Genomic DNA, 27,774 nt, shown 5'->3' with positions numbered 1-27,774 from the left:
GATATATTAGGCACAAACTGGGTTTCTTTTAATATCAATCATTCATGTTTTCTCTTTCATCCTGTCTTTGCTAAAATGGGATTTTCATGGAGGCCATGAAATTGCAAAATTTAGTCTGTTTTCATGGCTGGTTCCAGAGTTTAGACTCCTTTAACGGTGTTTCACAGCAAAGGCTAGGGGAAGGAACCTCGCTCCACGCTGGTGTTACAGAACACCCAGCAATGCTCTGTATTTTGCCGTTTCATTCAGTAGTTTCCTTTCCCTCAGCCCCTTTCTTTTGCTGTATACTTCAAGACTGATTACCTTGGCATCTCTCTAATAATGAATACTTCTGCTCAGTTCCCCAGGGATGCAAGCTGGTTACACTTTCCAAATGCACAAGAGTAGTCCCTTCTCCAGGGCTGTGGTTAAAAAATAGTTACTTAGGACTTTCACAGAGCCCTGGGATGCTGCAAGAATACAAACATCAGTTATACCTCTTGAAGCCCCTTGCAAACTGAATTATCCTATGAGGTTATTATATTCACACGTACCATTGCAAAGATAGTGAGACCTGAGGACACTTTCTTTCTGAAAAATACCACAAATCTGCAAATACTACTCCTTTTTGCTTGTTGTGAAAGGGAGAAAGGAGAAGCCTTAAGAAGTGAAATGTCCTCACAAGGGGCAGCTGGTGAGACCAGCTGGTGACTTGGAAGCTCCCTGAGAAGTCAACTTTGCTGACCCAAGGGAAAAAGATAACCAAACAAAACCACCCTTGAAACAAAGCAACTCAAAGCATAATCAAAAGGTACCACTTCTTATGATTCTCACACAGTGTAAGTCCTTTGTAACAGCAACCCACCTAGTTATCAGTGTTCTTACTTGCTCACTTTGCTAATTATATGATCCTGCTTTTCTAAGTAAACTTGCGGAATTTCCTCCCTCTGATTTGAGAGGGCACTTCTCAGGGCCAGTATTTCCCTCCATTTAGCTAAAACAAACGAGGGCTTTCTCTTTGAAAGTATTTCAGCATCACAAGATAAGTTTCCTTCCTCCTTTTAATAATTGCATGGCTCCCCAGGGGAAAGTGTCAACAACATTATTTCCTTCCAAATTCTAAAAGAGTTACAATGTTCTTGTAGGTGGTGAGATTAGATTACAGTACAATTAATTGTTGGTTTCAAGATTTCATTTTTGAGCTCGACCTCAGCACTTATGGACCTGTTACTTCAACTTGCCTCTGGTGTTTAGTCACCTTTCGCACTTCTCCGCATGAGGTGGTAGAAGAGAATACAAAAACCAGTGTCATTTAAAAAATAAAATAACCAAGAAGTCCAGTACTTAATGTAAATGTTGTGTCTTAATCCTCTAACCCATAGGGTATGTTCTCAGGAACAGGGTACAAGCATGTAGGAAGACACAGGATCAGAGGATTGGTCTTGAAGAGTTTACTGTGTCATTGGAAACCTGGTAAGAAAAGCCCATGCAACAGCCCACGGCATGGGGATGAAGGAGGAGGCAACGAAGAGACTGCGTGGTCAACGGCTGTACATATCCAGCCACTTCATTAAGCCAGACCATTCGAACATTTCCTTTTATGAATAACTGAATAAATAAAATCAGCTAGCCCCATCTGTTATTCACCCTAACCACAATAGGGTGGATTGATAGCTTGTAGAGTGGGTTTTTAAGGAGATACGGAAAAAGTGTCCTTCCAGATTAATTCAAGGACAGCACTCTAAGGAGTCTGTTCCCCATTTTTCAAATGTTCTTATGTTTATTTACTGAAACAACAGGGGTAATATGACATCATAAATCTTTTAAAAATTGAAATAGTAGTGCCAGCCTTGAAAGATTAATAATAAGGAACGCCTTTTAGAGTGTGCTCATGGAGATGTAATATGAATGATTAGTGTTTTTGAACATTAGAATTACTGTGTATAATTGTAATGTTATAGCAGCTATATAGGAGTCAGTGATCCCTTAATGGAATACGGTGTGACTTTAATTATTTACATGGAAAAATCAGTGCTGATATAGTCTCTGAGTGATAGACCTACAGTTTCCTACCCCCTGCAAGTGTTATGAAGGAGCAACACTGCTGGCTACGCTGATATACTCAGTCCGTGTTTATTATTTATTTGGCTATAAATTTATACCCTACAAATGATATGCTTTGCACAGAGGGCTTAGATCCTAGAGACACCTGGAGTATCTTTTAGGCTGCCTTCCTGAGGGGCCTGCCCTAGGTGCTGAAATTCACTGAAGAAGGATTTTGCTTTCAGCAGAACAATGCCAAGGTTGGAGGCTCAGTTTTGTTCCTTGGGCACTGTGGAGCTGTATCCCACTGAGGAGCCAAATGGCAATGCAGCGGTGGTTTGAAAACTGTTTGGTGGAATCACATCCTCAAAAGCAAGTTTAAAAAATGTGTGTGTTCATTTGGGAGACATATTTCCCTAGACTGGCTTCTGAGTCAAGTCAGAAAAACCAAACCAACAGACACACACAGAGTTCTTCAGGTGCTTTTATAATGCCTGTAATATTAAAAGTATAGCATTACATATAAGCAACACATCACTGCCCTGCACAAAGGGCTGGATCACGTACCTTCGGTGGTCTGTGTCGGTAGTTGCCCTCCCTGTCCATGTTATGTTACCCACGGGGTGCCCCTTGCAGGACTTCTCAGCTTTATGGGGTGAGGGCACGTGCCCCCTGTGCCTCCCAGCTTAGCTGAGGGGCTTGTGCACTCCAGGCTGCATTCAGAGCAGGCTGCACCAGTCCAGAGATCCTGCTTTGGAGACTTGCTCCCACGAACAATTGGTTTCATAGCAAAGGGAAGAAAGCAGAATTTTTTAAATCCTCTCAGCCCCAGCTGAGGGATTCATTGTGAAGCTATCAGACAGAATTCAGCAGAGTGGAAATCCCTGCTCTGATAAGCCCCGGCCCTGGAAGGCGAGGGGTGCAAAGTTCAGGATGGAGGTGCTCCTGCTGGATGCCCTGCGCTCCCTTGTGCGTGGCTCTCGCTGCTGTTCCTGACCCGTGGTGTTACACGTCATTAATGTTAAAAAAAGAGCAGCTAACCAAATTGAGCTCCAAGCAATTCGCACCTAAACTACAGCCTGTCCTTTTTGCTGGAGAAAGGTTGCAATTTGGTGAAACACCGATTCCAAAAATTCCTGGTGCATGATTATGCACATGGGCGTATGACTTTGGCACGCAAGGAACTAAATGCAGGATATAAGAGCACATTTGTTAACACAGTTTATTGGCACACTTATTGGCAAAGCATACATAAAATACAGTTGTATTATATAACACACTGACTCACTGTGTCTTTACATGATGAGTTGAACATATTAATATGTAAATGAAAAAATTAGTTTCTTTTATAAAGTTTCACATAAATACACCAGAATCGGGGGGAAAAAAGTAAAAAAAAAAAATGGTTTGAGGGCTTTACAAAAATATTATACAAGAAATATACTATGAAAAGAAATAACAACAAAGCCAACTCAGATACAATAATAAAAACACAAAAGTTTTAGATTTATTAAGCTGCCCACAAAGTTAATGGATTACATGGCTTTAAAATATCTGGATCAACAGCAATTTTACAAAGCATAAACTCTCATAGGACTGGGTGTCTTTTTCCACATAAAAATATTTCTCATGTCTTTGATGAAAAAAAGACATTTCTTGTTTCAGCATTTTTATTAAATGATGGAAAGAGTATCTACTGGCATCAGCTAAATGTAAATTAAAAATGCTGGATCCTTTAAAAGATTAACCAATAAAAGAAAAGTTAAAGAAAGAACAAAAGTTACTTTAAATTACTTTTCCTTAAAAGCTGTTTTTTTTATTTATTTTTTTTTCTGAAACAAGAAATTTCAGGTGCAAGTTGAAAAGCAGAAAATATATTACAATTGTAAAAAGTTTTACATAGTTGCGTTAATGAGATCCTGAGCACTGATGACTTGTTAAAATATGGCCATTGTTTGATGAGGAAAAAAACAACCCCTCCAGTAGAATGCATTGTCAGAAATTTGCCATGAGATGCTATTTAATTTTCAATTATTTTAATTGAGGTCAGTGCCAGTATCATGTTGTATGTGAAAGCTTCCAAGAAATGTATAGGGAAGCTTATAAAAGATTTTTCCCTAATTAAAAAAAATCAGATAGCTTTAGTTTAGAAATAGGTACTGTATCCATTGAAAGGTTTCTTTCTTTCTTTATTTTTTTTCACGAATGTTATGAAACAGTAATTAGTAAGCCACTGACATACATCGCAGCGGCTACTGCTGCAGAATAACCTATTGGGAAGCTTGTGGTGTGGGGTTTTCAGATTTAGTCTCCTGGTTAGCAGGAGGTTTGCTGTTCCACGGGCTGTTATTTCCCAGTGCAGGTGAATTGTTGAAATCTTCTTCATCATCCATGCCATTTGCTGCATCATACTGCGTATTCTCTAATCTAGTGATAAGCCTTTCGTCTTCATCCCCAAATTCGCCTCCCATCAGAGTTGGTTCTCCTACCACCATCACATCCTGTGAACAGCACCCAATATTTGTTATATGGAAACCTTGAGAGAGAAAAAATCAACTTAAAAAATTTATGTTAGAGAACTTGCATCTTTTACTTTTGTGATATTTGAACAACAGAGTTAAAAGTTCCTGCATAGTAGGAACTAGGAGACAGGCTTACATTTCACTACTAATTTAAACGAAAAACTGTAACTCATCTCTCTAGCAGCATGCTCATGGCTCTGGATCTTAAACACCCCAGAACTGAAAAGCAGGTAGACTGATTTTTTTTTTATTATTTTTTAAAACAAGCAGGCTCTGAAACTGCCTTAAACTCCTGCTTGAGATATTCAGCCTTTATCCAGGCTTTCTTTCCTGAGCCATATGAAAAGGCACCAGGGTGCCTCTCAGTTGCAACTCTGTGATATGCGTATTTTAAAACTAGTTTAAAAGAAACCACATTTCTTATCCTCAGACTTTTCAAATGTGGAGCACAGCACTCTAATAAAGATGGTAACTCTCTTATCCTTAGCCAGCCAAGCCCTTTTACGCATCCAATATACTTGACATTCTGCTACTTAATTATGGTAATTAATTTAGGTAAAGTTTTCGATAAAAACAATGTTCACACTGATTTGACAATTTGCATAGCTAATTAAGTCATTAGCAAAAACCTGCTGATTGCCAACAAGCCCTGAATTTACCATCTGTTATTTCATGGTGCCTGTCACCTAACTCCATGTAGGCAACCCTGCCGCCAATCTGTGCAGTAAGAGGACCAATCTGTCCAGCTGGTACCGTAAAAGGAAGATGAAGAGTGCTAATTATAATTACACTGATGAAGCTAGTAGTCATCAAAAACTGAAGCATGCAAGAAAGAAAGAATTCATCTAATCACTACTTTAAGTACAAATTGTCCTTCCATGAAAACAAGTAAACCGCCTACTGTACTCCAGTGCATCACAGATTTGCTGCAAAAAACCTAACCAGCATGGGATAGAAAGGTGCAAACTTGAGATTGGAAAGCAAAGGTGCAAAGCCAGAGAGCTCTCTTGTTCTCTCTGTTCAATGGAGAATCAGGCTGCTGAACTAACCACTACAAGAAGTATGTGGGATGCATCTTTTCATGCAGCTCAGGTGGCAGGGCATCAGGTAACGTTTGGTAAAAGTGCAGTAACTCCAGATGTCTAGCTTTGTAACTACTGATTTAACAAGCCCTTCACAGAGTCCTAGAGAACAACAGATTCATATTTTAAAGGATCTGGTCCTCCTTGTGAATGTAAAAGCATTTGTAAAAAGCAAACAGAAGACAAGTGTTTGCATATAATCAGGTGCTGTGTTTTGTTGTGTTGTTTTATTTAATCTGATACGTGCTTCATTCCCCACGAAACAACACAAATCACTGCCTCTATTTACACTGTATCTTGATATCCCTTAGCAAAGGCTGACATGCTACAGAAGAATGTTTTTATCACATTTTCAGCCTGTGCTATGTGAAAAATTTGTGAGTAGATGGATACTGCTACATGATTTCCTCTTTGCATTCTCTGCATTTTGTTACTCCACATACCCATAAAAGACTTTGTTAAATAAATCTCACACATAGCTTTGCAACCCAGAAGTTTAAAAGACAAAGGTGTTTGTAACCAAAAGTTTATTCTAGTTCATTTCATCCCCCTAAACAACAGAAAACTTCTAGCGTGCACTGCTGAAACAGACCTGACCCCACTGCATTGCGAGAGCATTAACGACAAGAGAAACCTGGCAGAGGACAGCAAAATGGATTGGAGCGTGCAGCGATACGTCAGGCAAAAAGGACCACAGTGAGTGCAATACAGAGTCACAGACCGAGGTGGCAACAGTTCCTTTAACTTCAGTGCTCTTGAGTACAGACCCCTGATGCTGCCTCAAGTTCTGTGCGCTGCCATACCAGGAAGAGGTCAGCAGCTTGGATGAGACTTAGAGAAGTGCACCAAAAATAGCTATGGGGCTAGAGCAGCTGGCTGGGGAGGAGGCTGTGGAAAAGAATTAAACATGTATTGCATCGTCCAAATGATTGGGAGGGGTAAATATGCTTAATAGCTGCTGGTGCTGAAAGGAAGAGTATCGCTTTAGGCTAATCTGAAGTGCTAGGGTACTAAGATGCCATTAAGGAACTGAAAATGTAACCCCTACTGATAAGACAACATTCCTGGTGCTGAGAACTACGGACTGAGGATTAATGACCCCAATGGAAAGTGCTAGCTTTGCTGCTCCGGTCACCTAACAGTGGACAGGGAAAAAACTCAATCTGTGGCAGGGAACATTTGTGCATCAGTGGGGAGATGCTCAACGACCATGTAAGCCTTTCCCTCTCTAATTTATCTGACTCTTCTCAAATATTATTCCTTTAATTTAATGACACCCACTGAGAGGACAGTTTGCACTTATGTTTCTCTCCATGACACTGAGTCTCTCTCTCTCTCTCTCTCTCTGAGAATTAAACTAGAATTATATTGAGGTTAGTGGAGTTTTCCCTCATTCTATTTAAGAGATAGATATCACAGCATTAGTTACAGGACATTTAAAAGTGTATATAATATATATAGTCTTGACAATCCTGCTGCTTAGAGTTATGTCAGGCAAAAATACTATCTCAGGAAGCGCACATGCTGGTTCCTCCCCGGAGAGGATTCTGCTCCTCAGACTGAAAAGCTGAAGACCCCACCGAGTGCACCCCATTGAACCTCCACTCACTAATTCCCGTGCAATGACCACCAACCTCTGAGGAGGACTGGAAGTGACTCCTTTTAGAGCCCCTCAATGCTTCTCCTTAAATTGGCCAGTGGGGGTCACTGCTGTTGAATGACACAAGGCTCCATCCCTCCCAGGGTTGAGGCTGCAGCTCTGGAGTGCTCCTAGCTCCTGCTCATGGAGTGAGAAGCAGAATCCAAGAATTAAACCCTAGTCTCTTGCACGGCAGCATATTCTGCTACGGCCTAGTTATGGTAGCACATATTTGACTAGATTAGTTTAAAAAAGATTTAGACTGTAGTCACTCAATCTTATTAATTTACTCCGTGATTAGAAACAACATTTTTGGTGAAGGAATGTCTCATGATAGTAAAATATGGTTGCAGTGAAGCCCTGTAAATAAAGCAGTGGATGTTTTACATTATGTGATAGAAATGTATTATTTAATAATATAACCACAAAAGCAGCTTTCATGTATATCATACCTTTCATCCTGCAATATCCCTAATTACCATCCAAACTTAAATTGATGCATATAAACTACACACAGAGATCACTTCATACACAACCCAAATGCAAGCACTTCTATTTAACAGACCGGTCATTTCTCAGGCTTCATCTTTTTTATACCTAGCCTCAAAGTTTAGCTCTGCTATACCCAGTTCTAGAACTAGACTTTTTAACTTGGGATTTTAAAGATCATTCTGTGTCTAATCAATATCTTACTGGTGTGTGGAGGTAAGAAAGTGTAAAAAAAATGTATGAGCCATGTAAAAATCCCCATACCTATGCTTTCCATCTTTGCTTTGTTATTTTATTTTGCTTTGCTATTAATTTGTTTTTTTAATATGTAGGTGTCACTGTCCCCAGAAGTACACAAGCAGTGCTTCACAAGCCTGAGATAATTAAAAAATGCTTGAAACTATCAAGTAAATGTTTCAAACAAGCCTCATACTTCAAGAACTGGAAGTTACACTAGTTTAAGCAGCCTGCACACCTGGAAGTGCTAAGTCAAAAGAAGGGTATCTCCTCCTTCCTTCTTACAGAATTGTGTTAGTGGTGATTATTTTAATAATTGACTTCATAACTCCTTGCCACAAAAAATATTAATGACTTAGAGCCCCATTGCTGCCCTCCGCAGTAATGGTCACTACCTCTAAGATAAAAACATCAGACTGACATTTGTGCTGAAATGATCTGTAGAAACAGAACTGACATTTTAATTAGGTTTCAGAGTAAACACTTTCTAGAGGAAAATGGTTATCTTTCACATCTCATCACAGTCCTCTCTGTTAACTTGACGTGCTGGTCTTGTTTGGTACATTTTTAGTAAAGCGCAAAAACTGGAAACCAATTTGCTCACTCTCATCTCCTTAAGGCTAAATTTTAGATTCTGAATTGCACTGTTCTGAGACTTAGGGATAATTTCTGACACTAATCTTCTAGCCCTGGAACTGTAGCTCCAGTCCTTCATCTATTACAAAACACCTAAACCTGCTCCCTGTTTCTGAAACACGTAAGAGATTGTATTGCTCCCTCCCACATTAGCAGGTTTATTTATGAATTTGGCTTTTGAGGAGCTTACAAAGAACTACAAAGAGAAATTGAGACTATTGAGGTATATAACTCATTTAAAGAGCGCAAAGAGGCTCTAATTAAGACTCTGGATATAACAAAGAATAGTTGATTTACTTAGTGGCGTGCAGTGACGCTTTATTCTTTTCAACACAAATGATATTTCACTAAGCTCATGGCTACAGTATTATACTCAACGAGATCTTCATTAGTAAATAAAAGCAAAATCCACCTGTTAATTTCTACAGTTATGACTGGGAGCAGCACAGAGGTTCTTTGAGTTTGTGAGAGTTGTGTATTGTCAAATTTCCAAATTCAAATAGATTAAAATAGATCAATGTGGACTGTTTTCATTAAACTTAACTGAAATTGATTTTCAAGTGATATTAACCACTTTTGATCATCTTGCTTACACCTATAATCCACAGATCACAGTGTACAGGTCTACATACAAGAGCCTGGTTTTGCATGACAGTTTTATTTGAAATATAATAAAATAATAATAATAATAATAATAATAATAATAATAATAATAATAATAATAATAATAATAATAATAATAATAATAAAGAAATGAAATCATATCTCAGCCTGTGAAGAGGCTTGAAACCTGAACAAAGGTATGGAAGAACACTGCAACTAGCTTCAAATATTAGAGGAAATTAGTAATGTGTAAATGATAAACGATGACACATACAAATTAGATAACTACCTTACTTTGAAATCATAGGAAAGCTAACATGAGAAAGACAAGTTTGCTATGACCCTTGTGGAAGGAATCTTCACCATCTTTGCTCTTGGAGGAAAGAGGAAATCGGTAATCCTGGTTTCTGCACAATGGGTTAATGTTTCTTCCAAAGATCAGACAAGATCAAGATCATGAACAAATCTGACTGGAATGACTGGAATCTGCTGAGACTAAGACATCTGAGTGGACTACAGTTTTTTTGTCCCTGTTTTGTCAGCTTTCTTTACACACTAAACAAAACCCAATGCATTTGTAGAAGTATTCTGCCTGCACCAATGAAAGCCCAAGAGAAGCAAACTTCAGGTGAGAAAAATATTTTTCTATTTGTGCTGTTGGAGAGACTTCAGTGGCATTTAGTTCTGCTTCCAACCCATTGCAGCACGTTGCCTCAGCATCAATAGATTCCAGTCAAAAGAATCACTGAACAACTGAAAAACCAACCTACACATGAGTTATGCAGGGCAATCATGTAGCACACTGACTAACTACACTTGTTTTAAGAAAGCTCACAATATGTAGGAAAAGTGTTAAACAAGGGACTTGGGCAGGAAGAATCCTATTGATAATAGGAGATGATGAAGGTCTGTAACCAGTAGCATAAGAATTAACAGAATCATAGAGGATGGGAAATATACATAAGGGAAAATGAGTGTAACAGAGTGCAAGTAACCATCAAAAGGGCAAAACTTTGTATTTTATTTAGCAGAGCTGAGAAAGTATTAAAAAACAGCTAGAAACATAAGGACAGCATAAGAGTGACCCTGTTCAAATTACTGATGAGAGGGAAGATGCATGCCCACCCACTGACAGAGCCCCTTAGGATGTTTTTGAAGACTGTGTCATTAAAGATGTATCAGAACGTGTCAGCACACTCAAAGTGCTAATAAATTTAAGGCAACACAAAGGGTACGAATGATACTGATTGATTAGGTTTCAGCAGCTGAACTTCAGGGTGCAGTACTAACCTGACCCATGCATGGAAATACAACAACATTTTACTTTCTGGGCTTGGATCTCTGTTGTCAGTACTGTCCCTGCCTGAAGAACTGATCAGAAAATACTCAGGTAGAGGGAATGACACAACCTCCTATTAATGAAGAAGCATGTGTATGTGACAAACACCATTTCATCTCATTGATCTAATTTTGTTTAGCACTGTGTATTTATCTGAAGATCTGGAAGGGACTATGGGGAAAATGAGAAATCTTTCTGAAGTTTCAAACTTTTTCATAGCTGACAGTACTCCAGCTGCTTTCCTGAAAGTGGAAAATTTGCCTCTCCAGACATGAAGACCTCATTACACAAACAGAAGCTAATGGTGTGGGTGAGAAGCTGATGAGGGTTATGGTAAGTTCACATATTTGCCAGTGTACACAGCATTACTGTAGCAGCAAAACTGAATAATTGCTAATATCCTAAACCAAGAAACATTACATAGAGTAGAGGCTGCGGAAATGTTCTATAACCAGGATTAATTTACTATCAAAGAGAAAACAATATAGAAGCATAGAAGTGACAGGAAGTTAGATTCTGTTATGGTGGAGGGGTTGTCTGGTTGTCTTTGCTGGCTGGGAAGAAACCACTGGAGAAAAAGAGAAAGCTTGCACATGGAGTACATGACATTATATTAATGCAGGTTTGGTATGAATGTGAGCCCGTTGTTGGGGTTCTCCAGCAAAGACGATGGGAAAAATGGAACTGGAACTACCTTGGCATATGCAAGTCATCTGGACAGAAGATGCAGTGGTTTCATTCCTCTTCTCTAATAATAATGGAAAGAATGATTTTAACATGGAAAATGAATGATTTCAGAAGTTTTTTTTCTACTGAGCAGGAAAGACCCATTCACAGAAAGCTCTGTGGCTGAATGAAGCTTTTAATATTGGAAAACTGAGAAAACTCTCATATTCTGTTTGAAGGTATCTTGTCTTCTATTGCATATGAAGAAAATCAAACATTAACTACTGACTAGTTCACTGAGGTAAAGTTAAGAGAAAGAAACAGAAGGCAAGTTACTGCTACCTGCCACTAACTTCAGAAAGCAGTGGCATGTCTGTAATAAGAAGGACCGCTTCAAAAATGCATAATTTTGAATAAACACAGTAACATTTCTCTATTTAACTGAAAAGTGTTGAATAGTTTTACACCAAAATATCTTACTGCTAAAATTATTTTGAGTTCTGTCTATCCTGCAGGATGGCCCAACCATCAATTCCATCTGGTTTGCTATCTTTGCCTTCGGGAAGATGGGGAGAACTGTTAGTATGTCAAATTGAACAGCTAACCATTTTCCACTGTGCAGAGTGAAAAGAGAAGGGTCCTAAAAAAGAAACCTAATACTCCATAAAAGAAGAATTTGGACCATCTTGCTACTTTGGTACAGAAAGCAAATAGCATTGAAAAAAAATAGCTACGCAGCATCCTGAAAGTCAATGAAGACTAAAAATCCATCCCTCACACCATGCTAAACTTCACCGTGATGTCTCAGATGCTCAACTATTATCCCCAACAGGAAGAGCAGCCTTGACTACTTCGTCTGTCAGGAATAGCCTCTGAGTTCCTGAAGTCAGCCTGAGTATCAGTGGGAGTGACAGGTAACTATCAGAGGGCCCAATTACATTCAAACATCCAAGCACACGCAGCTACCACTGAAGCCAACAAAAGTCAACATCTCTCCAGGGAGGAGCAGGCTTCAGAGGGGCAGGGGGGTCAGGCTCTGGTCCTGCTGAACTGAACTCAGGGCAGGGAGCAGCTGAGATACAGTGATCTTCCTGTCTTTTAAACTTGGAGGCAGCAGGGAACTAGCTGGTTGCTCAGTTTTACACCTAATTGCTGTTTTTTCATAAGTGTGGTTGATTATTGATCCAAGGGGTTTTCTGGCAGACACAATCAGCGAGGCAGAGTGGTCTCTGCCACCAGGGGATCAGGTAGCTGGCCTTCTGACTGCTTCGTGCTGCCAGAAAAGCCCAGAGATGCCTATATTAGGGAAAGAATCTGACTCCAGGGATAGGAGCCACGTGAAAATTTTAATATGACAAGGAGAAAATATGAGTTTAATGTACTGAAGCCCAAAGCTGCTGTAAGCTAGTGGATTGCTGACTCAGTTGCTAAACAAAAATCTTCATTTCATTTCATTTCACTGGTGTTAGTCTACTCCTCTTTTTTATCTGAGTATTCGAGCTTTCTAGGAAGTGCCTGCTTTGTGCTAACAAAAGGCCTATATTCTTTGTCAGGCTTCAGAAGAGACATAGCCCTTTCCTATCTGCTGATCAGAAATCCAATAAAAATCCCTGCATGTTATTCCCAAGATACCACTTTATAGTTCCTATAATATCAAATTAATTTCCCCAACTTTAAAATGCATGAGCTATCTCCTTATTGACTAAGGCATACTTTGTCACAATTTGGGGTCACATTACCCCTATATCATGACTAAGGCAATAAATGTGACATTATTTAAATGCTGGTGGAGTTCTATAAATGATTTCGTGTTTCCCTATATAATTAGGATGCCAACAGTTACAGCTAGCGAGGTGAATAAACTGATACCCATATTCCAAGGGATCTACCCTGTGCAAATGGAGTGGTTTGAGAATGAGCTAAACTCTGCAGGCAAGGTGACTCATAACCTTGTCCACTGGAGCACCCGAACCCAGCACCGATTAGAGATAAGGTACTAACGTAGCGAGACAAGTGGTCTGCTCAGGTGTGGCAACCCTGCTCCAGAGGGGCTCATGCCCACATAGCACTGGGTTTTTGGACATCTGCAAGACACTCTGCTCATGCTACATCTGAACACATGGGGCCCAGTCTGAATCCTACCACCAGTGGAAAGAGTCCCATTGGCGAGCTGGCCTCAGCCTTAAAAAGTCACATCTGTTCCTCAAGGTAGCCCTGCATCAGGGTGGATCATTCAACCTGCACTGCAGAATGGCTTCTTCACATCTCCCCACTAATTCCCCAGCTTCCACGGCATACCGTGTGTGCAAGGCCGCCTTTTGCTTGTTATATTTTAGGCTCAAGAATGCACCTTCTTTACAAGGAAAGAATTAAAGCACTGTAAGTGATTGGGGCCTAAAAGGAAAGTGAGACTTACAGGTACCTGACTTGATAGACTCAGGTTTGCAGCAGCTGACTTTTTCTTGCTGTTGGTGCTGTTTGCGTTGTTCCCAGCACTGCTGTTCGAAGTGCTGCTGGTGGAGTTTTTCCTTTTTCTCCGTTTGGTTGTCGGTTGTCTTGTGGGTTCTGCTGCAATAAAATGGTGAGAAGCAAAGAAAATGGAAAATGTTGTAAAGTGTGTGCTAAACTGAACCACAAGTAGAAGTGTTGAAATACTTTTTTCATCTAGTTTTACGTTCATAAGTTTACTACTACTAGTAGTAGTTAGTTTAGATTTAACATATGAACCTTGGAATACTATTTGGAACCAAACCAGTGGAATCTGCTTTCAATTTTATATAATGGACTAATGAAGTTTATTCTCCCAGATTATCTATAAAGACACATGGAGGCATTCTACCAATGGGGATATCATGGTAATTATCATAATGTTAAAAGGGGCTGCGTAACTTGCTGAAGTTTTTGCTAAAGAAAAATCCAGATCTTAGTCTGATGTAGATTACAGCCTCAGCTGTGTTGGCCAGAGACAAAGGAACGAGGCAGGCAGCTTTCTGCCCTATTGCTGCCAGTGATACAACAAATACCACAGAATTCCCTTCCGGCTCTGGTGTGGGCTTCATCTTTAAAACTGACACTCCCAAGGAACATGTTAAAAAGTACTGAATGCCATTTATTTGCAAATCTTCCAAACTTAGACCAAACTGGGACAATTGCATAATTTGTCCTAAATTGGAGTAGAACAAAGGTAGCAGTTGTACTTTGCAAAATTTGGCCTGGGCATCCATGTAAATAGTCTTAAATACGCAAATCTTTAATAATCTGTAAAAAGGGAGAATTATTATTTTCAGGTAAGAGAAAGGAGATTAGGTCCAGGCCTGTAAATAACATTATATTAGACTCAAAGACAATTAATTATGAATTGTAGCTGTAATTTCAGAGTCACAGCGGGAAGCTGAATTACACAAACTATGAATTCTAATGGAGCCAGTAGGCATTTTGTATTCTATCTACATGTATTTTTGAACTAAATTATGTCCTATGCACAGTGGATCCATTTGAACGTGCACATTTATAAAACTTGGTTTACATTGTGTTGCATCAGACTGAAATCATGCAAAATCAAAATCATTTTCAAGCTTAATTTTGGAACAGTATTAATTCTTATTATTTTCCTTTGTAAGTAAATCTGCACCAAAATTTCCCATTGTTTCCATATTCACTTAATTATAAAATAAATTAAATGCTAGAAAACAAACATACCTGGTGGGGCCACCATTCTCTGCCATTTTTGAAACAAGCAAGTCTTCAAGCAGTCTCGAGGACTTAGATTGTAAGTTTTATGTCTTGACATCAGTTCCTGCATTGGCTCCAGTATTACACACAACTGGAAGAAAAAGTCAAAATCGAATGAATTCACTCAATCAAAGATTCAGTTGATCAGTATTTACATATCTGGAAAGTATATCTTCAGCTTTTAAATTTTATTTTTTACCCTAGCCAACACAGTATGCCTCCTACAGCTCAGTTTAATCTGCACTGGGATTGCAGGACCAAAACTCTGAACTGAGACAACTTTTTGCTCACTATTTGCTACCTGAGGTATTTTTTTGGAGAGCAGAAAACTGTCATGCTTGATTGGCATAGCTGTAAAGATGAATTAATAAATCATAAAATGCCCATACCAGCTTCTCATTCCAGTATAGCAAGATGTACACATAGTGATCTTCTGACCTGCTGCACCCACAATGAGGAGTTCTCAGGAATGAGGCTTTAAAGAAAATCTTTTATCTTGCTATTTCATGCAAAATAATTCAAATAATTTTGTTGCCTTCTTGTTACAAGGACCATACATTCTCTTCCCATCACATGTATAATGACATGTCCAAGAAAAAAGCATTTTATTTTCCTTGTCAGCTTGAATGCTCTATTATGTTGAAGCTGAACATTTCTGAAGCAGACCCCTTCTTCAAATACAGTTGCTTCTTATACATTTTCTGTCTGCTCACTTAATAATTAAAATCACTGTTCACTGCTTTTTGCTCCTGTTAGCACAGCAGATCTAGCATAAAGAACGGAGTGAACTGGTTTCTATTCCCTCCTGTTTATCACCACAGAATCATTTCCAGTCAGTTAAACCTTATGCAAAGCCACAGAAGACAACAGAATTGCACATATGTAATTGAGGGCTTACCCTCATTTGCAGAACCCTTGTTTTTTGGTCATCGTACATAAGAAGAAAAAATCCCGATTGACCCCTGGCTTCTACCTGAAATTTGCAGGGCTGGCACACAGGAGGAAAAGGTTCCTTCCTTGTTAACTGAGCACACTTGATAAGGAAATAGTTGACACAGAACAAACATGGAGCCCACATGTCACTTTTAGAGACATTTCTCAAAGCAGAACTGCATTTAAAAGCAGGGAAGGTTTGGCTTTTTACCAACAGGAGGAGGGCAACAAGTTGGTCAAATTATTAGAGCTCAGAATGGGCACTGCAGGCAGGCATAACGTAATGTGACTCTTGATCTGAGTGCAACAGTCCTTTACTGAATTTTTAGTAGGTCTTGCTGACGGAGCACCTCGGATTTATTTCAGCAGGTGATGTTTTCCTTCCATGCTTCTACAAACGTGTAAGACATGAAGCAAATTCTTCTCTCTGGGCTGCACAGCTGATCAATGTTTGTTCCAGTCTCCCCATGCACACGCTACTCTCATTCACATAAACAGAGATTCCGAGCATGCAGGAAAAATAGCTGAAAGGGAGCTGCCATGAGGACTTAAAGATGAATTCAGAATTTAAATATTATTATGTATTGACACTATCTTCTGATGAGCCTTTCATTAAGAGCAGTTAAAACAAAGATAACATAAAGCAGCAGGGAGAATTAAGAGCTTCAGAATGAAGAATTATTTTTTTCCAGCTGCAGAAATTGAATCTGCAATTGGCTCATTGACTTTTTTCTTACATAGACTTCTAAAATATATTTTTTGTACACAAATATCTGCAAGGTAATCTAATAGACAGAGAGCTTCTATCATAGTGTGCACTCTGGGCTCAGCCTTTCCTCTGGTTCAATGTTCTACCAAAAATTAAGAGCATCAGGTTCTGAAGCACATGCAGGATCCAGTTTGTGCTGTGAAAGAGATGTTGTATTTTGAGTTCTTCTTCAATTCATTCTGAAACCTGCAGGCACTTGCTCAGGTTTTGTGAATGTGTGTGTGAGAGAGAGGAATTTGTGATTATAATCTACACCATTGCTTCGGTTCTCAAAAATCTGTTTCTGGCAGGGCAGCCTAAATCGTGTCATTATGCGCAGATACTAACTAGTATGAAAAAGATAGCTGTAATAATTCTTAACAAACTAGTTAGCCTGGGCAGAGCACTACACTCACACAGTTCTACTGCTGCTGGGACTAAAAGTATGTAAATATACACATAGGGTCTTCCAAGATTTCCTTAGGGACACTTTATTCCTGACACATTTACTCCTCTGTATATATTTATTGTTGGCAACAAAGAGAATGTTTCTTCTTTATCATCTGGCAAAGATGCTTCCTATTGTGTACAAGCTGTAATGTGCACTGAGAAGAACTATGCCGTCACTGTAGTCTGTAGATAACTTGGTGCTAACTTGATCTGCTTATAATCTCCTTCCTTTCATACCCAAGATTAAAGTTGGATATGGACCCAAAACACAGCAAGGCTGACTGATGTCACACACATGGATTCAAAGTGACAGGCACAGGGGCCCTGCACTGCGACATGGGACATGCTCATCTTCTTGATATCTAGGAGCTGTACAGGCTCGCGTGAATTCCTCTTCTGGTGCTGGGGCTGGGGAATTCCCAACCAATTTCTCCCTCTGAAGTCTGCAAATTGTAAGGTCAGATGCTCAAGTAACAGGAGGACATTGCACTCTATAGTGACAAGTCCGTTTTAAATGTGTCTAGCTCATGAGAATTGGACACAAATGTAAAACGAACTGGATTAACGATGATTGATATTAAATCTCACAGTTTTTTCTGTGCCCTTCGAGACCTACTTGAAATCCAACATGACTCAAAACCAAATCCCTGAAAGAGGAAAAGATTGTGGTCCAATTACCTTAAGTCTGAGGCATCTGCCAATGACAATCTGTATCTTGTTTTTTGCAAAGAGCTAGACAAAAAATGCTGGGAAAAGATGCATTTAATATATGGGTTGGCCAAAACCACAGAGTCACAGAGTGGCTGAGGCTGGAAGGGAGCTCCAGAGGCCATTTGGTTCAACCCCCTGCTCAAGCAGGGGACTTGAGCAGCTTGCCCAGGACTATGTCCTGAGACCTGCCACCTGCCATCTTTAACTACTCGTGAGCAGGGTAACTGGCAGACAGGTTTGTCTGTACTATTTTACCGAGTGACTCCTTAAAACAAAGCTAACAAAATGTTTTACATACTCCTACATTCATTTGCATACAGAAGAAGCCCGAGGCATCGACTGCCTATTCCCCACAGACCACCTCATCTCAGTCTGTAAGATTCCATTTCAAAATATCTATTTTAACATTTTTCAAGGATTGCGTAGTATTAAAATATACAAGCCTTTACTGTAGCACTATAATAATAATATTTAGAACACCAACTAAACCAATCTCTTCTTCAAGCATTTTCTGCACAGCTCAGAACCAGTCACCCAGGAAAATACCCTAAAGACTTAAAGACTGCAGGGCAGTGACAGTGTATGATCACAGAAATAATTTCTACATTTCTAGGGACCCAGAATCCTTAATAGCAATGCTTGACAAGGCATGAGTTAGACATTTCCATGCTCCACATTTAGACAATACAAAAGGTGGGACTCGTTTGCCTGCACACAGGGTCTCGTGCCAGCTGAAATGCCATAGATTGCGCTGGATCGGAGCCAGATGGTCTCTCTTGCTGTCCCAGAAAGACACAAGGCTCCGTGTGGATGTTTCAGGCACTAGAAGGTGTCTTAAGTGCTTGGGCATCTGAACTAAGCCTGAAGTTAATAGGAAAAATATGCTTCTCTGGCTTTTAAATCTCTGAAGAATGAGTATCATAACAGACGATACACTTTCCCTCTCCAGTGCTAAAACATCCTGAAAGATCTTGACATTACTCGTATTAGCCCAATGTGATTAGATTTGGTTTCCAGTCATGTTTTGTTATTTGAACTCATCACCACGGTGTCTGACCACTGCTGCAGAACCATCACTGTTTCACTGTGAGTAGCACTGAGCTGGATTTGGTCCTGGAGTAGACCACAGTGCTTTAGAGCAAGACAAGTCATTGGCTTGAAAAGTCCATGTTGGGTGCCCAGCATCCACTGGGACACATATGCATGCATTTTGGCATTGTACAGAGTGTCAGCGACTTTGATAGAGTTCCATATGGATCCCATGTCCAATTCATCAATTACAGGGCTGAGATCCAACTTGAGAAAATGGTAATGTTATACCCTTGGGGCTCAGGGAAGTGAAAGTAGGGAACATAATAAAGCACATGGCTTTCTGCATTAGTAAGGCACACATCTGGAAGGATTTGATTTATTTTATTTTTTTAATGACTTTTTTTTTTTTTAGAGGAGACTAGAATTTATAGGTTTCAGAAAGGAGTGTGTTTTAGGAAGGAAGTTATATGAGGAGATACTGGAGGCATTGCAGACAGAAGTTAGAGGGTTCTGAGAATACGGATCCACAGAATAATTTCCTGTAGCACTTCAGTTATCAGCAGAGCCAAAACCTGCCTGCATCAGTACGGGGTCAGACCCAGCTCTGAGACCACTACAGTCACACCGAGAATGTATTCAGCTTTATGATTGTTGTTCTGATGCTGGTTTTCTATTCTATTCTGAGAAAGGATGTCTGTTCTGACAGCACTGAGGATTAGCAGAAAGACCAATGTGAAAAATCTCTTTTGCTTTACTTTTGTATGGCATACAGAAGCTTATGTAGTCTATCAGTAATTTAATTTCTGCACACCCTCTTCAATGAAACCTCTTGTCTCCATCAGACTTTTTACGATTCCTATAGCGAAGGATTCATGCGCTCCTGGTGACGATGCTGCGGTTCTGCCAGCTCTGAGCTGCAGGTGGCAGAGCTGACCCAGCTAACAATCTCTCCCCCTGCTTCCATGCCACAGAGCACAAAAGAACTGCATCGTTTCAGTCATTCAATGCCTTTTGCATTTTAAAGAGAATTCAGTGGGACTCGAGACTTGCAATACTTATGCGGTGAGGCTGACATAATCCCATGCCGCTTTCTTTAAAGAAGGAAACATATTTGGTGCTGGACAGCCAAGCCCTAGTCTACCAAACAAAGCAGTTTTTGAGAACTGCGTCTTCCCATCATTACCACTGTTGTCCATATAAAGCAAAAGTTTCACTAGCTGTAAGTGAAAAATGGAATTTTCTAAAATTCCATGTAGATGACACTTAAAAATGTTAATGTATGATGAGGCTACATCAGTTTTTTCTGAAACAAACCAGTGAGGAACCTAATGGCAATGAGCCTTCCCTGAAGTTCCATAAAATTTATTTTTTAACTGTTTGGTGCTTGAAACTTTTCCTGGTTGAATGCCTGTATTAATCACTCAAAAACTATGGAAACTGTTGAATAGTCACGGCTCATAGAGATTTACAACCCTTCATGGAAGTGACAAGAAACATTTCAATGGGAGAATTCGTCACTGTCTAATGTTTGGGAAGGATGTTGACAGTGAAGGTATACCTGGAATAGATGGTGCAGCCTTGGCGGGGTTCAGTGCTTTCTTCCTGAGCTCGTTTCTTTCTCCTCCACAAAGATTCTGAGTTATTAACTAATGAGTCAGAAGACAATAACATTTTATTTCTATGCTGAGATGCAGTCTTTCCTCTGCATACACTACTCATGTTCTAGAGAGAATAGATCCAGGGATGGGAATAGTTGTTCTGGCCCCAGAGCATTTCCCTGGGAAAGGTCCCACTGACTTCAGTGGGATGGGACTTCGGAAAAGAACTGAGATGTCTTTGCATGCTGTTTTATGGTTAAACACAAATACCTATTTTCAGAGGTCCATGACATGTTACTGATCTATCTGCAATGAGGCAGGGGACACACTACAGGTATTTTTTCAGCCACTGTAGAAGAGCCATAGCTGAAGGTGTGACTGCCAGGGGTAATGTCAAGTACTCTGCACTCCCTGCAGGGTGGTACTGAAACAATTGTGCTTTGCTGCAGTCTTCAATATGGTTCATTCCTTGGAAATAGAAATAGGGTAGGCTTATAGCCGAGTTTAAATTTCTTCGCTCATGCTTATTTTTCAAAATTAATGTAAGCATCATTCCTCTGCAGAACAGAGGGAGGACTGAAAATTTCCTAGGAACATATTGCTGCTTCTTTCACTGGCCGGCTTGCAATTCACTGCTCAAAATAGCTTGTGTTTTTTAAGAATCACATGTGAATACAGAACATTTCCATCTTAAAAAACATCTTTGCTTTCCATTAAAAACATGGAGATATAAATGAGAAGTTCATTTATTTATTTATTTATCTCTATGAACCACAAAAAATGATTTTTTTTTTCTGATTTTTTTTTTTTTTTACATACTTGCTTTTCTGGAGGGGATTGCTTTTGCTTTGTTCTAAGCTCATGCACAGTATGTCAAGACAAATTTAAGTCTCTTCCATCAGTGCATTTCAGTGGATCAACTATATCCATGCTCCTTCCCTACATGATACACCTTAAGCCAAAGTAAGTGTTTTTAAGATTCCCATCACTCCTGCTACCCGCTTTTTGAAGAGCCAGGTACCCTCCTGCTGAGATGTGGAAACTAATAAGAAATTTTCATTGTGTGATCAGTGTGCAGTGCATTTCTGGCTTTGCTAAACAAATTACCAATTCAGAGATTTTGCAGTACTTAATGCAGCAAGCAGCAAATTCAGTAGCCACTTTGATTTAAATTATAAAAGTAGCCCATTGAACCTGGCTATTCAAAATCCAGTCTTTATAGGATCATTTACTTCAGTGATGATACCTTAAATGATCCTTGGGCCGGAATGAAAGGACAGCTCTCAACCCCAACAGCTTAAGTAGTCCAATACCATGGGCTAATCCCTGACTTGTTTGTTGTGACTACTCTTCTCTCTCTCCATTTTTCTGATTCCTTCCGTGCCAAAGATTTTTAAATTGGCAGTGTATAAGCAGATTGAAGTTCCTGGTTTTGTTACAAAGGTAAGGAATGATATGAGCTTTCGATATCCAGAAGGAGGTGAAAAACTGCTTGTAAATATGGTATAGGAACACGTACTATATTTACTCCTAAATTAAATATACTTACTTTAAACAGACAGTAATGAAAAGGTTTAAAAACTGTCACTGAAATTTCTTTCTTTAGGCTTTGACTTAAAATTTCATTGAGATGAATGTGTTTGCACCTTTCAAAGAAATTGTTTAAGACTAGTTCAGGGCTCAGCAAGACAGAACTGCATCAGCTTGAACTTGGCTCATATTTTAAGTATGTCTCCAAAACCATATGGAGTGGATATTTTGTGTTAGCTTTAAAAAATGCAGGATGAGTTTCTGCAGCACAGTTCTGTAGCAAGAGCAGATTCTGGGACAAGTTCCATAGCCTGAGATTTACTGGGTCCAGGATATGCTTAATAGCCATCACTCCACACAGGGTAGGGTTCCACGTTTTGTGACTGCTCATCATGCTGAGTCAAGAAATATTTATATTTGCAATTACCTTAGAAACTAGGAATTAGAATTTCCAGCTTAACACTTGCAATATTAATGATCATTAGCATCTAAGCCTTATTATTTATTATTTATGCAATGCTAGAGATATACACGGCTATTTTACAAACTACTGAGCCCCTCATTCTGAAGAGATTCCTATCTCAAGTAGATAAGAAAGAAAATACTAAGCCAGGGGTAATTTGGCAACAATAAGGTATGCACATGAAAACAACAATTTCATGTTGCGATCTACAAGTCCCTTGAGGACTGCTGATATATATTTAAATGGTTCTCACGTGTTGTCACTTGAAAATACGACTGTTTTGCTATGCAGATTGCCTGCTGCACATTAAGCAAAATGTCATTCATTTCATTGATAATTTGGTTATTTAGGAAACAATATGAGATCAATTCTGCTGCAAATCTTCTGGAATTCAAGATTTCTTCTCTGTGTGCTGCCAGCCCTGCAAGATGCAGTGGGATGACATGCAACTACTGAAGCTCCATGCTGGATTCACTAGTAAATACTCAGCACTCAGTAATGTTTATTCATCCTATGCTCTGCCCTGAATGCCAGTCTAGGACTCTCCAGTTTCTCACTAACACCCAGAGGTAGCAAATGATTTCTCAATAATGCAGTATTCAGCTGCTCAATTGCTCCCAAGCTACATAGCTCATCATGTTTTTACACTGCTCTGTATCTGCAGCCATTTCAATTCCCAGCAACAGCGAGAATGGAAAGAAGCAGCATTCATTTCAGGTAAGTCTAAGCTTAAAAAAAAAATAAATGTATTTTTCCAGACAAATACGATGAGTGTGTAGGAAAGAGAAACAGTCCCTAACACTGCACAGCTATGCCCAGCACTGCAGCTAATTCTCACTAGTGTGTGGGACCCCTATTTCATTTCTCTCTCCCTTCTTCCCTAAGAGAGCTGTTAGCTAACAGCTTCCACCAGTGCCCTCTCCTGTCTGCACCCTGGCACAATGTAGGTGATTACAATAACTGCTAGCTCTCCTGGCCATTGATTCTGCCCTTCTGTGTGGTGGCAGCAGTGACAGCATCACAACCGTGAGCTGACCACGAGGAAACCAACCTCCCTTACAATTCCAATAGCTTCTCCCTCCTCTCCTGCATCCCATCTGGGACTCCATCTTTCTCACTCCCTGTGGTGGTGAAAGGGCTGTGGGTTCAATGCTACTGTAACCAAAAAGGCATTGCTGAAAACTCCCTACGTCGTGCAGAACTGCTGCGGAAACGCTTGGCAGACAGCTGAGCGCACCCTACCCTGAAGAGAACCTCATCCAAAGGCCTCCTTGGTGTACATATTGGACAAAACTAAGCATTTCTTACCCTGGACAGAAGCAGTCTTACTCACATCTTCAGCTCATTATGTAATGAACTCCATCAACCACCTTAAAGACCCCACGTAATGCGTGCTGTCCTGGACAGCTGTGCCCTCCTTTCCCTGTCCGAGGGCAAGCACTAATGCAGGAGGTGTGTTTGTGGAGATGAGTTTGACATCTGCCTCATTTAGTTATCTCTTTGGCACCGTGTTCATTGTTACAGTAAGTGCTGGAATTAATTCTGGTTTGCAATACTCTTAAACATTATAAAAGTATCTTAGGCCCACCAGCCATTGCTATGACTATCTGATAAACCTTTCCCCTCAGACTTTTGGAAAATATAGCTCTTATTATCTTCTTTGTGATTTTGCTTAATCTTTCTATTTTGATCTGCAGTTCATGGGTTTAGAAAGGGGCTTTATTGTTTGTATTTATGTTTCTTTCTTTCCTTCTTTGAAGTTTTAATACTGTTTTTTAATAGATTTATATTTTTTGGACTCTTTGCAATGAACTTTGAAACTTCAGATTTTCCACCCTTCCTCAAGTTACCCAGACATTAAAAGAATATCCTTTCAGTAAATGTTCCTTTTTCCCATTCACCCTCTATACAACAGGGAGATGTTCTGAAAAACGCTCCCTTCAGTGGCATCACAACAGTGCTGCGAGATTTTAATATTGTTGTACCAGCTGAACTCATGCCTTTTTCTACCTCCTACACCAAAGTGAAGAGTGAAGGTTATCTGGTTCCTTTTCTTCCCAGATGACAAATCAGGCAAAGTAGGGGCGGCTGGCTTTCATACTACATGCACTTATTACTGCAATCCCAATGGCAGAGGCAAACTGCATCCAACTGCAGTAGTTCAGCTAATGAAAACAAAAGGACACGCAGCAGAAGTCTCATCTTCCTCCTGACAGGCTTAAGGCTGAAGGCTGTGAAAACCCAGAATCTGAATAATTCATTACCTCTTTCTTGTGGACCTTCCTGGTGGAATCTGGCCTCACCCAAATTATATGGATTGGCTGGTGTTTTCTGCAGTGAGGTCAGCCTGCCTGAGCCTGCTCCTCGAGAGGAGATCCTAACTGCAGGAGAGGATCAATACATCACATCACCAGCCTGCATCATAACGAACGTCTCGTACAGACCATCGTATTATGAGATTCTTCCCTCACAACTGTTTGTATATTTAATGATCAATAGGCAGGATTTGTGTCTTACACATCTCTGATCAGAACTGAGCTCTGAAACGATTTTAAGAGAGACCATAAAATTTATATTTGTAATTTAATTTAACTTTAGTGTTAAATTATATTGCAAAAGTGCATCATGTTGACTGCATGATATAATTCTTTATACTGCACTTGGTATAGCACGGAGTGTCAATTTCAGAGAGCCTGTCTGGACAAAATTAAATTTTAATGTAAATAGGAACATATTCATTGATTTCAGCCTATGTTGGATTTGGATGTTTTTTCACCATTATATGAGGGCTAAGGCTGGTCTATAGTAATTATGGGGAGGAGCTAAGCACTTTGGACCAAATACTTGTCCTGTGAACTAATCTCTTTTTCCTACATTGAATTGTAGGTTAGGAATCGACACAGCTACCCAATAGCTGTTGTTCTACCTCACTGCTTCAATGGCCTGCTGTAAAGCACATGGCATTTGAAAGCTTTCTTAATTTCATTTCCTCTAGATAGTTGAAAAATCATACAGCTTACAATTTATTCCCATTTCATTATTATTGCCTCTTCTCCTAACATAATCACCACTTTTATTTCTTACATAGTACTGAGTGAAGGGCGAAACAAGAGTAACTTCTGAGACTGCTGTACACTTCAAAAGATGTTCCTCTCTGCCAAGTGCAGATATTTAATAATCAGAATTCCTTAATAATCCACCATCACAGCCAGTCCAAATAGTATCTTTAGGAAACAGCATAGGAAAAGTCTATTTCCCTGTTTGCCATCTCCCATCACTATCATGTGTGATGTTGCTGCATGACATTTCCTTCCTCTCTATTTCTCCAAAGGCAAACAAGCTACTACTCAGCAGTTCTGAGTCAAGTCCTAACACCTGATATTTCTGATATGCAAACTGTTAGCTTTTTCTATTTGTGCAACAATGAGACCTTATCAGTTTTGCTGCTTTTCATTTTGACTATGAAATGCATCCACTATCACTCTTCACCTGTGTCCCTGGCAGCTCCCTTAGGTTCAGATGGAAAAAGGGACGTTGTTTGCCTTGTTCAAAATACTGCTGATCCAAAACAAATCACAGCATTATAAAAAAGATCAAGAGCACAGGGACTGCATTTGAATGCTGGCAGTTTTTAGTGTGCAGCTATATTACAACTCAGAAATAAGTTTAGGAATGTTTTTTGTGGTGAAATGGTCTGGAGACGGCAAATGCTGCCTTTGAGCTACTGAACAATAGGAAAGGTTATGCCTTGCCAAAATACAAGTCTGAAAATGTAGTGTTGCAGTTGAAGATTTAGTTTAGTGTGTAGTTTTTTGAGAATACTTCAAAACATGTGCCACACATGAAGACACCCTTTATTCTGCAAAACAAAACATTACTATATGCCTTTGACTTTACAAATTCACTTTTTTACATTGCACTACTTCCAGGTTTCCTCGTACAAGAAATCAGCTTTTCTTCATTCAACAGATACACATGAAGATTCATACATTCTGAGGCATACCACAAATATGATTCATCCTTCAGACTAACGTGTACATAGCAACTCTAATCTTATTTACAACCATGCAAAAATAAAGCTTTTTCCAGAGTATAAGCAGCTAGCTCTTCTGTGTCATGAATCTGTTCCCCGTCCATATAAAATCCTCTTGTTTCTATACTGCAGCTCAAGCACAAATGCAGTGTTTTTCACATAACCAGTTCTATTTTTAGCCTGAATTGTAGGAAGTCTGCAGCATTAATAAATGGAAGAGAAGTACAGAACTACACCGCATGGTAATGTGCCAATGCAAAAGCTAGCTTGGCCTTTAGCCAATGAACTGTGGTTAGACGTTAGAGCAATGAAAGTAAAAACACCACTTATAATGGAATGATTAATAAGCTGACAAACTTCCATGCATTTATTTCATACTTTTTGAATGCCAACCTTATTAATACCAACATATTTTTTATTTTATTAGTCATATCTCTCAGCTTGAAACATAGATATATACATGCATGTATATATATATTATATATGCAGTGGAGGTTTCCTTAATTCTGCATTTGAATAGAAGGGAACAATGTAAGAAGCAGATGATACTTTGCCGTGCAGAACTTGACACAGGAAAAAAAGACTAAAGAAGAGCTTTTCTTTATAAACTAATAAAGCAACTCCACTAGACACTAAATCCATTGTTTCATGATTTTCTCTCCTATTGACTCTGCAGTTCCCTTGTTTGGTATCAAAATTATGAAAGCAAAAATCCTCCAGAGCCTTTACTCAGAGGACAAAAGTTCACAGTTCTTACAGGGACACAGTATTCTGTAATCTCTCCACTTCTCACCCAATCTACAAAACTTGTCCCAGCACAGTTACACGGTGGACAGATGGATGTTTATATAAAAGACCTTGTGCCTCAATAAAATTCCATTTTGGGGTTATATAAAAACAGCAATTACTGGAAAATGGAACTTTTTAATTAAACGTATTCGAAGAAAGTAGGGATTAATGACTTTAAAGTAAAGAGTATTTAATGCTTACCATCATAAATCATGCACTAGTGAAGCTGTATTATCACCATCAGCCAATGATGCTTTTAAGTATTGATAGTGTGTGCATTAACAATGCTTTAAACTGTCTTTGTAACAATATAGTTAGTAATACAACTAACATATACTTTGCCTTGAAGTTTGCATTCAAAATCATATTTTAGTAAACTTAATGCACAGCAGAAACCTCAAAAAATCACGATACACTTTGGATATGGCTAGCTTATATGAAGCTGGCCCAGTGAATTCAATATAAAGAACATTTTAATCTTTTTAGTAATGCTGAAATAGTAGGGTATGGTTCCTGATAA

At 39.4% G+C, this 27,774-nt stretch overlaps 1 protein-coding gene across 4 annotated transcripts in view; it reads right to left on the bottom strand.

Moving 5' to 3' along the window:
- Positions 1 to 3,236: 3,236 nt before the first annotated feature.
- LDB2 (LIM domain binding 2) overlaps positions 3,237 to 27,774 on the bottom strand; it is a 216,309-nt gene continuing 191,771 nt past the window's right edge. Inside the window, exons 6-9 of one of the 4 annotated variants that reach the window (XM_084286790.1) lie at positions 14,935 to 15,058; positions 13,652 to 13,803; positions 7,261 to 7,403; positions 4,392 to 4,523 (exon numbers count right to left, since the gene is read on the bottom strand). In XM_084286790.1, the coding sequence (XP_084142916.1) occupies positions 7,299 to 7,403; positions 13,652 to 13,803; positions 14,935 to 15,058 (381 nt within the window). In that variant the 3' untranslated portion in view covers positions 4,392 to 4,523; positions 7,261 to 7,298. Of the gene's footprint in view, positions 4,524 to 7,260; positions 7,404 to 13,651; positions 13,804 to 14,934; positions 15,059 to 27,774 lie in introns of all 4 variants that reach the window. The other 3 variants (XM_084286787.1, XM_084286789.1, XM_084286788.1) reach the window with 3 other exon arrangements.

This window comes from Netta rufina (genome assembly GCF_964035555.1).
Source record: "Netta rufina genome assembly, chromosome: 4".
Classification (NCBI taxonomy): domain Eukaryota; kingdom Metazoa; phylum Chordata; class Aves; order Anseriformes; family Anatidae; genus Netta; species Netta rufina.
This window is presented reverse-complemented; position numbering and strand designations above follow the sequence as displayed.